Source organism: Lepidothrix coronata, unplaced genomic scaffold (genome assembly GCF_001604755.1).
Source record: "Lepidothrix coronata isolate B3197 unplaced genomic scaffold, Lepidothrix_coronata-1.0 Scaffold3, whole genome shotgun sequence".
Lineage (NCBI taxonomy): Eukaryota > Metazoa > Chordata > Aves > Passeriformes > Pipridae > Lepidothrix > Lepidothrix coronata.
Genome location: NW_016690183.1, coordinates 1,975,902 through 1,990,782, shown reverse-complemented (window position 1 = coordinate 1,990,782; position 14,881 = coordinate 1,975,902). Strand labels below are relative to the sequence as shown.

Here is a 14,881-nt window from a genome sequence, read left to right as displayed (position 1 = left end):
AAACGAGTGACTGGAAGTGTCAAGGGAGAAATAGCAAGCACTTAGGTTTCACATGCTGCTTCAAAAGCTGATTGCCATGCCTTACCCTGAGATTTCTTTTGTAATTAAAATGAAATTTGCTAATTTTAGTTCTACTTTTTATAGCTTTCTGTAATGGTAATACAAAAATAAAATTGCTTTTTTTTTTCCCATGTTTTTAACAATCGGGTTGTTTTCTAGAAAAAATGGGATGAAATGAATGGCTTGCTGCTGCAGCAAGGGATAGCTTTTGTTCCTGCATCTTCCTTCTTTGTTCCCTTCCCATAGCAGAGGTCCTCCCTCCCTCCCTCAACCATGGCTCCTGGCCACCTAGTCCTGCACATTCCTTTTCCATGTCTCTGGCACTCATCAGACAATTCTGTGAGTCAGTTCAGTTCATTAATCTAGCAGAGAAGAGAGTCTTCTTTTTCCTGATAGACATGTTCTCTGGCAAGTTGACATACTGCATGAGCTTGCAGAGGAATCCAGAGAAGACAAGAGTTTGTGCAAGGTAAAAAATATGTGCATTGACAACTTCTGACTGGAAGCATGGAATGAAAAAAAATAAGGGAAAAGGATTGTTGTCTTCCTCTCTTTTAGGGTCTTTGAGCTTTTAGATAAAATCCTCTTGATATGCCACAGTCTCAGGCTTATGAATGCCAATATTAAAGGAGAACAGAATTTGTAATTCTCTTCTGACTGCATGCTCATCTAAAGTAAAATGCTCTTGTTTTAGACTGCTCTGGCTTCTGTAAAACATCAGACTCCATTAATTCTATCAGTCTGGACTTTATTTTGTCAGTACAAAATTAGTTCAGACTAAAGTGGTTTTGAAGTAGGGTTCAAAGTAAAACTCAGGGAATACAAAGCAGTACTACATTCTGCACTTAAACTTTTACATTGCTGTTCTATGAGGATATGACTTGATTAAATTCAGAGGTATGCACGCACCCCATTTACAAATTGACTGCATACACAAATGTTTTGAGAAGATAGTTTTATTTCCTTCTTGTTTGCATGTGTTCCTTTGAAATGTCTTGTGCTCACAGTAGCATCAGGGAAGAAAACTAGATTGTGTCTCCTGGGAAGCTGTGCTGTTTTTAATCGCCTCTGGAGCTGCAAAACAAATTGCTGGTATTACTGCTTTGTAAACTTCAATCTGTCATCCATATTGTAGTTTATTGTTTTATCACTGATATCAAAGGCCACAGTGAACACATCTACTTTATTAATAGTTACTAGTATAACTTATACTACTGACTAAACACTATAGTAAGATGCATATTTTGAGAGGATGTTAACTGTGAGACCTTCCTATGTTTTCTGTGACTTTTCTAGTTATTTCTGTACTATTTTTTTGCAAGTAAAAGTTCAATTTTCCCCTGCTACCAAATTTTAAAGCAGACAGTTTGCATGCTTACCTTTCTATAAATATCGCATTGTTTCAGCTGTAAGTCTAAGTTAAAGAATAGTTATCATGGGCAAACAAAGTATTCAGAAGCTTTCTTAAATTACATATGAAGTCCCAGTGCTACTGAAGTTAGTCATCAATTTTGGCTACAGATTCTATTGCCAAAAATGTTCATTGTAAAATACTAACCTAAATTTCCTACATGCTTTGCTGTTGCATGTTGTTGTCCTATATTTGTCATGCTTCTCTTATATTCCTAGATAATCTAAAAGTATCATTAACATAAAGTCAGCAAGTTTGTTCCTATTGCTTCCTTTATAGCTCTAGCATGTGCTGTCAATGGGAAAATAATTTCAGCAACTCATGTAATATAACAGATTTTATCAAAATGACCATCAAGAAGTAACCTTTTCCTGACATACACATTTAAAAAATTAAAATTTCCTTCCTCTGCAGAATGGTTAGAATAACAAGACTTGTCAAGGTTTTGTGTATAGTTGCTATGTTATCATCGATTTCATGTCCTACAATGCTATCATGAGTGCACATATTTTTTTTGTTAACATTTATTACCTACCTCAGTATTGACTCATGATGTTATTGAATTAAAAGATAGTTTAAGATTTTGTCGTGTTGCTCTAACTTCCTGACTTAAACACTTGTAAAAAACCTAAATTAATCAATTCCTTTTGCAGATGATTGTCCAGTGAGTGACTGTGAGTGAAATGCATCTTTGGTACATTTTAGTACAGGTCATGCATTAAAATTAAGTCTTCCTCAGCAACAGAATTGACCAGATGAAATTAAAAGGTACAAATGCATTAACTGAAACAGTGATATTGCAATGCTGTCACAGAACTTTGAGCTTCATTCAAAAGCAAATAGTTAGGTGAGTTCAGGAAAAAACTGTAGTCAAACTCTTAGAAAATCTACAAGACTTCACTCACCATTTGAATTTTTCTCAAGTATTTTGGAAGATACATGTAACTATAGTACTGCAGCCTCGCAGTGTGGTGAACCGATTACATAGAGCTTCATGCTTCAGTGGCTAGAATGTTTCCAGTACATCACGTCTCATTTAAAAATAGCTGTCTTGTAGCATGCTCAGCAGCACAGATATGTCAGAGACATCTAATAAGTCTTGTCACTTCTTGTGCATTAATTTAATTTTGGTGGTGGCTTTTCAGCTGGCATCACATGTTGCCAGTTAGTCTCTTGATGTTTATATATAATTTGTGGACTCATTAGGACATTAATTTTCAACACTATCATCCTATGTTCCTACTAGTTTTTTTCTAAACTTGGAAGGGGTTTGCAAACATTTTAGGAACTGAGTATCACTAGTTAGGATAGGGGAGAAAGGATTTCTGATGTATTCAGAATGGGTTTGCTATTCTGAGACAATCTGGTTTGAGTGGTGTTTGGATGCATTTAAATTTCCATTGTGCTGGTTTTTTGTGCTTATGCAGCTGCATACTGTGCCTTTAAGCATCCCTCTGGCAATAAAAAACAAGTTCATATTATGCATGTTAGTTTTGCTACTGTCATTTTGTTATGTCGACATACAGGATTACAAGATAGTCATTACAATTACAGTAATTTTAGTATTTTGTTTTTACATATTTCTCTGCATTTTTTTAATAACTTCATCCTTTTTTTTATATGCATGCTCACATAAACACAGCATAATATATTTGTTAGCTTGCCCAGTGTTTTCCATTTTAGCAGTGGTCTGTTGTCTCCTTCTTACCTAGCAGATTGTATCTTTCTGAGCTGTTCTCACTCAGGGGGACTATCCTGCCACTAATTAGTCTAAATTAGTAGACTTATTTTAGCCACCTGATTTTAATTGTGGAGATGGTTACCTTAGTAGGTTTTTAGTCCCACACTTTTAAAGCTCTCTCACAATGATTTACTGCTATGTAAAATAAAAACTTTGCATCTTTCTACCAGACCTATCACTGCCTGAAATACTTTCATCAGACTCCTTTCTGTAAAGCTATGGGGAGCATATAGAAAGTTAAGCAACGTAAAGCCTTCCAACAAGATGTTGTGCTATCTAGTTTCTATTCAGCTGAAATGACTCTTCAGCATGTATCATGTAGAACTTGCTCATGTGCAGAATCCATAGACTCTAGTATCTCTATTCTTGCTCCTCTTAAGAATTTGTTTTTCTGGACATGCAGCCAGGAAATTGTAGAACAAGAAAAAAACCACTGTCATTTACTGAATTTACATAAATTCCTCAGCATGTTAAAACTTAGGCATATAAAGGAGACCCATCAGCTTATGTTTAGGGCTTTCACCTTCAGTTATCCTGAAGATATCTTGAAAGAGATGAGTCAGTGGAGCAAGTTATTCTGAATAAATGTATTCTGTGTAAATTTATGTTACTTTTCCTTTTTCCATCCCAAAGCAAAAAGATAATTGCTAGATTACAAGGAGTTTGGTATTTACAAAAGTATAGCAAAGAACAAACTGCACTTGGCTTGCTGCTAGAAAGGAACCTTACCAAGCTTGAGGAGTTGGCAGATATCACTGAGTTCAGCAAAGACAAATGCAAAGTCCAGTACCTTGGGTAGAATAAACCCCTAGAGGAGGTACAGGATCTGACTAGTTAGGTACCAGCTCTGCAGAAAATTTGGGCTTTTCCTGGATAATGAGAGGAACATGACTGCAATACATGTTGGGCTTCATTAACAAGAGCAGATTGAGAGAAGAAATTATATCCCTTCTACTCAACACTTAGGAGGCAGCACTGTGTTCCACTTCAGATTCCCCAGTAAAAGGGAGGTCATAAAACTGAAGAGTCCAGAGAAGATCCTCTAAGATGGTATGGGCTGGAACATATAATATACAAGGAATAGACTGAGAGATGTGGTTTTGTGTAGCCTGGAGAAAAGTTGGGTGAAGGGGAGCAGGAGGAAAATCTAATTGCTGTCTTCCACATGGGGGCGTATGAAGAAGATGAAGCCAGATTTTTACAAATATACACAGTAAAATGACAACAGGCAGCTAGCATTTCCATGGCAACAAAGACAATTCCAGCTATATGTAAGAGACTAAGTTTTTCCACTGGTCAAGTACCTAGGGATGACTTTTGAAATATGACTGCACAGAACACTGTGCAGCAGCTTTGTGGGACATTGAAGTTAGAGGCCATTTGAATAGAAGTTTGGACAATTGAGGGCATGCAGAGGTCTCTTACAGACTGAGTTATTTTATGATTCTAATTAAGATACAAGTTAATTACATACAATTTTGTATTTTAAATTTGATTTTTACTCTCAAGATGGTGTTGGAAAATTTTCTGATACATTATTGTCTTTCATTTAAACTCTACTCTGGAGCTGTAATTTGGATTAGTGGAGTCACATGCAGAACTGCGGTGAAAAATGACACAGATAATAAGTGGGAAAAAATATTTATAAAACAGAAGTTGGAACACAGAGGAGATGAATAGAACAAGATCACTCACAGAATTTCTGACAGACCTCTAAATAAAAATAAAATGTTTCTGCCATAACTGCAAGAATATCCAACTACAATCCAGTGAACATGTAGAATGTCCTTTGCTAGAAGGTTTGAAAAATCCCATGAATTAACCAAAACCAGAAAGGATGTGCAGCAATAGTCCTGATACAGATATCTTAATATTTTCTTCTAAACTTTTATTAGAATACGAAGTATTGTCACAATGCAAACTTAGGCCCAGTCTTACATAACAGACAGGAAACAGCTCTTGCTGATTTCCCTTTCAACTTTTCTTTTGATCCAAATTGGAAGAAGTACTAAGAAGTACAGGAACTTGATGGTATTTCAGGTTCCAAGGACACCATCTCTTTCTCATTGCTTCTGGAACTACCTTTCCACCCTTCCTTCGCCCCACCCTTTGGATACAGCAGGATGCTTCTGTGAGCTATGGTGCTTTACAAAAAACAAACAAACAAACAACCAGAGAGCATGAGACATTTACATTATATTCAATCACCTGTATTTGGAATTCGCTTGGAATTTGGCATTAAATCCCTATGCCTAGAGCATGAAATTTCAGTGTGGTGGAAATCGCTGAAGATTATACTAGTGTTTTGCATGCAACCAGTGTACTTATCCTCTGAATCAACAAAAGCAATTTTAACCATGGTAGTGTTAAAATGACATGCTATAAGAAAATAATATAGCATACTGTGTCAGCAGTCTATGGAAAAAAGCAAAAATACAGTGTAGCATAAAATTAGAAATTTATCAGTCTGCTATCACCTACTTTCCTGGTAATCCCAAACAATCAATAAGTGTGGAGTACCTGGTCAGTAGCTCAACTTTAAAAAGCTGCATTTCAGTTCTGTTCAAAAAATACCACATTTTATTTTGTCAGACGTAGAAAATCAGGATTGCCTAGGTGATCCATTATCACCCTTTTCTCTTGCATATTCTAGTGTATATCCATATGTTAAATTATCTGTAGTTATTTGATAGCAAACCTAATTTTCTTTGCTACAGTATAAATACTTATCTAATGTTTCACCAGCTAAACATCTCAACAGTAAACAAGGACCTGAAAAAGAAGTAGCAAAGTTTGATTTTCAGAAAGTAAGATTAAGGATTTGTCTAAAAAAGACCCAAATCTAAAACTTCAAGATGAAGCTGAAGCTTATCTTAAAATTACTGTCGAGGCTAACTTTACAACCCATCCATGTATCTATTTTAGCACTTTAATTCTTTTGCCTCATATGTTCAAGCTTCTGTTTACCATAGTGCAAATTATTATCTTCTACGTAATAAATATCTATGTTTTCTACTGTGTTTATTATTCTGTGACCATCAGCATCTCTGAGAGACATTCAATCTCTGTAATGAAATGAAACTCAAATTGAGTCTTCAAGTAGAAAGAATTTTTTAGCTTTCTATTGTGTCTGTACTGAAGAAAAGGCTTCAGTCTTTAGTCATTACGTATGCCTGTGATGGCTGGCTCTGAGTTTCGTGCAGGCTGGCCAAAAATTGCCTTTTGCTTAGCAAGTAGTGTGTGAGAGAGTATTTCAGGAGCACAGGGAGGTAACGGCTTGGGTAAAACTAAGGGAATCTGGCTAATAACTGGACTTGCACATAATAATATCATAATAATAATAATAACATGGGCTGCACAAAATAGTATCTTGAGCTATGGATGCATAAATAAAAGGAACATATGGTAGATTTATATGGATAAGGTGTCATCCATACTGCTACACATTGATTCACAGTTCTGTTGAGATTACTAAATCTCTTCTACCCCACAATCCTCAGAGACACAATGGACACATATCCTGCAGTGGAAATGATATGGAACTGATGCACAAGCCCCTGTGCTTCCTTCCTCTTGTGTGACAGGAGAAATGGATGGGACCCTTGGGTTTCAGCTCAATGTCATGCACTAGGTATTTTGTAGTTCACACTCGCTCTGCTCTTGTCTAGCAACATCACACAGTGTAGTCTTTGGAAGGAAAAAGAAATAAATCTTTGTCTGCTTAGCAGAAAGATTTGGTTTGCTTCCAGATGTAGTCATTGAATGTACATAGAAGTGCAAGAAGCCTTGCATTGGCAAAGTGAGGTGAAATTTGCTTGTACCCTGGACTTTTTATTGAGGTTTGTCATCAATAATTTTAATCTTGGATTTTGGGATTACTTTTAATTCTTTGTGATGAATTCTTTTTTTAATGGAAAACATCTTCTAGGTTGGAGTTAGGTCTTCCTTATACCTTGTGCACCACCTGCAGGATTCTTTTTAATATCCTGTCAAAGATTTATCCTTTCACAGGTCCGTGAAATGCAGGATTTCCTTGTTTCCAAGAACAAAACTCACAACCCAGTTACATAGTCTGGTGACAAAATACGTCTTAATTCATCACAAATACGGTTAATTGATGCCTTTCTGTTCAACTTCCAGTCAGGTTTAGCAACATCATAAAGTGTTCCTACTTTAACCTATGGCATCAATAATCATAATTTATGACATTCTGGTTTGTGTAAAATATTTGAGGAAAACAGCTACATTTTCACTAATTAAAATGCAATATGGTCTGCCTTCTAGTGGATTATCAGAGGAGAAAAAATTTGAGTTAAAACAAAATTTTAAAGACAATCTCATATTACTTCCAAAAAGAATTAGAAACACTACTTGATCTAAAATTATCTCAAGTAATGTTTAAATGAGATGAAATTATGGCCCAAGAGCATGTAGAAGCCCAGAAGAAAAAGGGCTAATGAGTATGTCTCAAACACCAACAACCAGTAGCCATGGAGCCAACCCAGGATTGTTAAAAGAACCAGATGGGATTGGAGAAGAGGACCATATGGAGGTAGGGCAGGGACAAGCATCCTTGCTCTAGTCCCTAGAGACACAAGAAACAAAAGACAGGGTCAGCACAGAAGCGAGCATGAACAGCCAACCAAAAGTCAGTCCAGTAGGGGAATACAAGACCACCAAAGACTCCTGAAGCCTTCTGAGACCTATTTCCAGAAAGGTCTGAAAGAACAGACTGCAGATGGTAACTAATTTGCAGAGAAAGCAAGAAACCTGTCTTCAGGGGAGGGAAAACACATATATTTAAAGGTACCCCCACCAGGCCTGGGTGTGCCTGGGTGTGCCCCCCCAGGGTGCTGGACATCCCACTGGCTGAACCGATGATTGATTTCTTTCTTTCTTTCCTTCTTTCTTTCTTCTCTTTCTTTCTTTTTTCTTTCTTTCTTCTTCTTTCTTTCTCTTTCTTTCTTTCTTTCTTCTTTTCTTTCTCTTTCTCTCCCCCTCTTTAATTCATCTCTTTTTTTTCTCTCTTCCCTTTCACCCTACCCCTTTATCTAAAACCCACTGCCATGTGCTTATATAGTAGGTCAGGGACTAACACACCAATCTCCATGCCAAGCGTGTAATTTACTAATAAAACTTCATTTTTTTTGTGGATCCTCTGAATTTTGTTATTCTTTTTGACTGAAAGCATTCATAAATCTTAGGTTCTTCCTTGCCCTTAAGGGTGGGATGTCATAGAGAGATAGACAAGAAACCGAGAAGAGCAGACTGAGACACAGCTCAGCATGAAAGCCATTGTTTATGAGATTGAGAATGAGCAAGCAAAAACAAAGATTGTACAAGGAACAAAATGCTCCTTTGATGGTTTGAGGCAGACAAGATTTTACTTTAGTAAAAGAAGATTACATCCTTCAGGATATCTGTATCATGGCAATTACCTAAAATAGGACCTAAATCTAACATAGAATATCACTTCATGTTGGTGACAGTGCCTAAGAACAGAGGGAGATCTTCAAATAATGGGAAACATTTTATACCAATTTTTAATATGTATATAACTGTGGATATGTTATACATATAAAGAAATCTAAATATTATATAAAAATCTTATATTTTTCACATTTCACTGGTCCAGTGACTTCAACATACGAAACCTACTCTCACTGAATGTCAATATATGACTACAAGAATTTTCCTAAGACATTTATAAGAAATGTTCCTTTAAAGAATTTGCTTTGTAGTAAAAGTTCAAATTAGTAGTACTAAAGTAAACTAAAACCACCAAAATATTACTGAAATGTTTAAAAAATCATTTAGTTTAGCTGGGGAAGCAAACAAAATTGGTTGCCTGAATTGTTTTAATGTACAGAACTTTAATTTCTAGCAAGAATTAGCATACATGCACATGCCTCGAAACTCAACTTAAGTAATTTAACTGGAGCTATTTTCAGCTGAGAAACACAACAAATCAACTTTTTCATAACACTACAGGCAACAACAGATGTTAGTAATGTTGCAAGGAAGGCAAAGCTGTTTTCACAACAGTATTGTTGATGGATACAGCCAGAAACCCTCCACAGTTAAAAAAACAAAGCCAGCACCACCAGCAAAATCAAAATCAGTTCCAACAGCCTGTCTATGGGTGACTAGAATGAAGGGTTGATGGTAGGAAACGTATATATTCAGTGTGATTCCCTCCAGACAAGTCTATCCAACAGCTAGTGCCTGGATCCCTGTTTTCCCCTGCTCTGGCACCTGGACACATAAGTCTATAAGGATCACAGCTGTACCATTGGCTGGTACAGTCCCATGTCATCATTCCCCTCCCACCTTGAGTAACTGGGATTAGATATGCAGCCAGATGAGTAACTAGCACATGGATTCTATCATCTCCAATTGCATCCTGTGTAGAGACACACCTTCAGACTTGTGGCCTCCTCAGTAGTCGTTCTGGACTGCCTGGTCCCTTCAGTATGTTCTTCCAATTGTCTCTGAGACATACACATATCTGGCCCAGTCTTATGACTGCTTTGGTAACTGATGCTAAAGCCCCTTCACCCTCTTTCTGTCCAGGTTCTGTTTGATATTTGCTGGCAGTCAAATGGTAGTAATCCAGCCCTTCACTTGACCCAGCAGCTGGCACCACAACCACATGGGTTTCTATCACTCATAATCTTCGTTCTAGTTGCTGGCACATAAAGCCTCAGCTGCCCTTAGTTGCTGGCACCACAGGTAACACTGGCTATTGTGACCCACGGTCGACTGCAGTTGACCTGGCAATTAGACCTCCATATGAACATGTGTGCACAGAATAAAGAATCCCCTCACCCAAAAAATAGTTAGAAACGAAATTTAATATGACAAGGCAGCTGCCACTTATGAGGTCCAGGGCATCACCTGTAACTGCACAGATCAGGGACCAGCCCCTTATCCTTCTATTTTCCTGTGCTTGTTCCTCCTCAGACCACCTACATCCCTGCATTTGATCCCTTCCATATATATGAAATACTGTTGTGGAGAAGAGACAACTGAGAGGGGAATCTAATGAATACGTATCAACAAGTAAGCGACCTTTCAATGTGCCCGGGTTAGTTTACATTATTAATAAATCAGTGCAGTGAGTAAAGAAAGCTGAGGAAATGAAAAAAGGCTAACTGGAAGACCAGGTTTTATAAGTCTCCCGAAGATTTCAATTTGACAGAGGTGGCCTTTTTTTCCCTCCACACCTTCCTCCATGTAGTCCCAGCTCTGGTAGAACAGCCAACAGAACCAGAAGAGTTCAGCCTGCATTTGGCATACGGACACGAGAGAAGGAGCGCATAGTTACTGCAATAGTAGCTCCACATAGAGAAAGCTAGCCCAAATAATTGTATTCCTGAAGTAAAGAGAACACATCCTAGATGTTTTTTTAATTTTCATTTTAAAGTTGTCATGCGTAAGTGGTGTGTTGGAGTGAGTGGGCATTTCTAAAGACTCCACGGGAAAAAAATAAAAAATCCTTAACTCTTGAAAATACAGATCTTAGTGTCATATTCTCATAGGGCATATGAGTACTATCTCCCCCTTTTTTAAAAACTTCTTCAACTGTAAAGAAAAATATTGATTTTTCCTTTAATAACCCCTAAAGGTTCTGCTTCACTATGTTTCTTAACTGTTTCTGTAACCATACATGCTCACAGTTAAAAGGAGTACAGGAGGGGATGGTAAATGTTTTCTGTGCAGGAAGAAAAGCTATCTCAGGATACAGTTGTATTAGATTTCACTGAAAAGGCATTTCTAAAGAAAGTTGTCTAGTGTGTGAGCACAGAGAACGCCATTTCCAGTTTGAGAACGACTGCAAAAGTGTAGCTGTAAGCTGTTTAGTTATGTTTCCTTGCTCAATTTGGCAATTAACAACTGACTGCTATATTTCTTGAGAAGCACTGTGCCTGTTTATTTCTATTATGACATTATTAATTACATTATTATGATGTTCTGAGTTTAATTAAATACTTCTGTCTTCTGTTTCTTGAAAAAATCATGGTATTATTGCTAATGAAAAGCTGAATAATATTGTTATTTATAAAGAAAAGGTCCATATTTGCTTTTGGATGTAACATTATTAAAACAATGTTCTATGTAGCAAATTACTTTCCTTACAAGTTCAACACCACTTAGAGGAGGTGAGAGAAGTAACTCAGGCTTTTGGACTGAGGATCAGTCTATCTTACATAGCTGGTTAGGAATAAATTGTTTCATCCCTGACAGGTCTCATTTGGTGGATCACCATCATCATGGCTATTCAAGCATCACATTAGAGTTCTCAAAATATCAATGCTCACCTTTAGTCATTATTAAAACCAGGAAAATAAATGGTAAAGAAGAAATAGATTCTGCTCAGAACCTGTTCAGAGAGTAGTTTGATGTAATTTATATATGCAGTAGCAATTAACATCTGAACTGTAAAATAACAGCTGTTAACAAAGTTTATCAGCAAATACCATTTACTTCAATAAATCCCAGAACTGACATAGTAACACGTTTATTGATCACTTTACCAACTAAAGATACAATTTTATACAGTCAGTCAACAGCAGTAACGTACTTTATGAGAAGCTATGCTTTAAAAAATGGTGTTTAAAATATAGATTTCACTACAATTTTTCAAGCCAAGCTTTTACAGTGCTAATCAAAACAACTGCTGTACTTGAACTTTTTCCCTAAAACATCAACAGTAACTTTGCAGACAAAGTAGCTTTTCCATTGTTAATGTGGGTTTAAATTTAACAAGACAACTTCAAAAGGTTTAAAACATCCATAACATTGTCATTACTTTAACATTCACACAGATAAAGTGATACATTTAATACTTTCTAGCATTAATAAACAGTGTAAAAATATATTGCATATATATATATATATATATATATATAAATTTGTTTCCTTTTCCTGAAAAAACCTAGTACAAACTAGTAGCATATGACCCCCCCTTCAAGTTTCTTTTACTTATTTTAAAGATTGAAAAGTAGTAGTTTTAAATTAATAGAAAAAAAGACATGGAAATAGAGAATCACTGTTGTGCTCCCCCATAACCACTCGTCATGGTTACTAAGTATATTAACCTCTTAGTAATAGTGGTTCCATTTTTGCTAATGCCAGTTAGAAATTTGGCACTGACTGCAGTGGGGATAAGATTTTGCCCAGTGTATTTTGCACTGGATGGTGCCTGCCCCTTTCATCAAGTGGTTAAAAATCTTTGCTTAGGACATGTTTATCTACTATAGTTAAGATTAAGAAATGCTATGCTCAAGTTGATCATTCGCAATAATGAAAAGAAGGTTCAGTGTAAAATTAGTGAGAAAAAAAGTAAACTTGTAAGGTTAAATGATCATGTAAAATTTTTACCGTGTTGAAAATTTCACAGTGAACACAGTAGGCTAGTACAGCTGAATGTTAATGTTTGCAATGCCTGCAATTATAAAAATTGCAGGTAATTATTAGCACACAGCAGCTTCCTGGTTGATGAAAGACAAATGAAAATAAGAACAAAAACTAGTAAGCATCACTGAAGGTTTTTATCATACTGAACAGTGCTCCAAGGAAGACCATGTCAAGACCTATCTCCATATCCCAACTGCTTAACACTTAAATTTTAATTAGTGCTCTAGGTAATCAAAAACAAATAGTTTTGCCTCTACATTTTACGATCAGGTCCTGACAGCATGCACATTCAGATTTGTGCAAATCAAGAATCAAAACATCTAAACCAAATTATAAATGGATGTTGGAACATCATGGACAGCTAAACAAGTTAGCAAAGGAATAAAGCTCAGTGTGGATAAATAAATGGTTCATGACTGAAGAAAACCAACCTCAAACATTCAAAAATTATACTTCTGTATAAATATATATTTCTCCTCTAATATTTAAATCTGTGAAACATAAAACCTTGCTAAGAATAAACTTCAATATACTTATCCAACATTGACCATTTCTCTACTTTACAGAATGTAAAGACAAATTTCTTTGTATTATAAGCATTATACAAAAAATTTTCCCTGCTGCAATAGTTTGCCAAAGCTGATATATTCTGCACAAAGATAAAAACAAACACATTTTGCACCCTATAACTTGTTATTGTCTATGATCTTGCCTTTTCATACACCACTACAGTGCTAACAAAAGTAATTTGCCAACACGATTTTATACAGGACATCAGTTTGTAGGTTAACTGACTTTACACAAAGCCTTTGTAAAAAGCTAGTACCTATTTAGCATGAATATTACAGATATACGCAGCATTTCAATAGTATTAATATAACCCTATTGTAACAGAGCCCAGGCTGCATTATTTCACATTATTTAATTACTTTGTTTAAAAATAGCATTTGAGTAAATGCAAGCATACAGAAACTCATCTGACGTAAACTGGAACTTAAAATAATTCATCTCTGTGGGGATACAGATTGCCATCTTTTTTATTATTTTGTTGTTCATCCATAATATAGATGCTGATCAAAATGCAAAAATGGATTAACCTAATGTGTTTTTAGGGACAAATTTGTAATTAATTTGAATGTAACTTTATTCATGTTTCTAATATTTTTCTGAAAATGTGCAAAGTAATAGAAAAATCAAGCATAAAGATAACGGAAGGTAAGGGCAAGTTACAAGACCTATCTTTAAGACCTTTACAAATGTTTACATCAAAACTCACTTTATACAATGCCATAAACTTTACAGTAACTCACAAAAGAGAGATGCTGTATAACTACATTTGAAAATTAATTCATTGGCTGCTTAGCTGCAATGGAATAGGGTAGTGCTTAACATTTTTCCAAATCAGGCTAGTCAGCTGGGCATTTCAATGTCAATTGCCAAATGTAAGGTATTTAAAAAAAAAAAGCCTCTTCTGTACTTTTGCCCTTATGTATATAACATGTCCCAAAGTAGTGTCTGTGTGCATGTGCATGAAAACAAAACAGAACTTATTTTTTAAAAAATCATTTCAGATTATCAACATTGCAAATGTCTGTCAAAATTATCCAGCAAATAGGCTGGATTTTCCTCTTTTATCTTTTATCAGGATTGCCCTTGCCAAAGTCTGTCTTGAGTAGATGATCAATTAGTTAGAATGAAACAAGCCAATTCAAATGTTTTCTGACAACAAAGCAAAGAGTTATATCTTAAACTTGTTTTGAAATCCACTTTTTTCATAGGGAATTTGAAGCAATATAGGCAAGGTTAATATACTGAAAAACATGAAAAAATACCACATATATTACAGTTATTTCTCCCTGCAAAAACAAATTACTTGGACAATTAAAACATGGAGGTTCTATCTGCAATATTCTTTTGCTTCCAGAAGCACCATTCTTAGCTGGGACATCATTCAAAGCATTGTTTTTGAGTTTAATGAGCAAGCATGAATGCAACTATGGGTCTCTCACTAGTTTTAGGATTCTGAAGATTTAAAAAAAAACAACCCTGACCATCATTTCCAGTTTATATTAGGTAAGCCAAATGGGCACTTAAGGGTGCACAAAATGAGCAACTGAATATCTACATGCTATTTTATGGGCCAACACTCCAAATACAGGAAGTACATGTTTCGAGTTCAGGTACTCCAGACTGAGAATTTCACACAAGTTTGAGAGCTGTCATTATGCTTTAGGTATTTAATTTTATCT

General features: G+C 35.8%; 1 protein-coding gene across 3 annotated transcripts in view; it reads right to left on the bottom strand.

Annotated features, from left to right (window-relative positions):
- Window positions 1–1,000: 1,000 nt before the first annotated feature.
- The window catches only part of TPPP (tubulin polymerization promoting protein), a 73,728-nt gene continuing 59,847 nt past the window's right edge, over window positions 1,001–14,881 (bottom strand). For 2 of the 3 annotated variants that reach the window (XM_017821892.1, XM_017821880.1), the window contains exon 5: window positions 3,091–4,779. In XM_017821892.1, the coding sequence (XP_017677381.1) occupies window positions 4,758–4,779 (22 nt within the window). In that variant the 3' untranslated portion in view covers window positions 3,091–4,757. Of the gene's footprint in view, window positions 1,135–3,090; window positions 4,780–14,881 lie in introns of those variants that run through there. The other variant, XM_017821888.1, reaches the window with a different exon arrangement.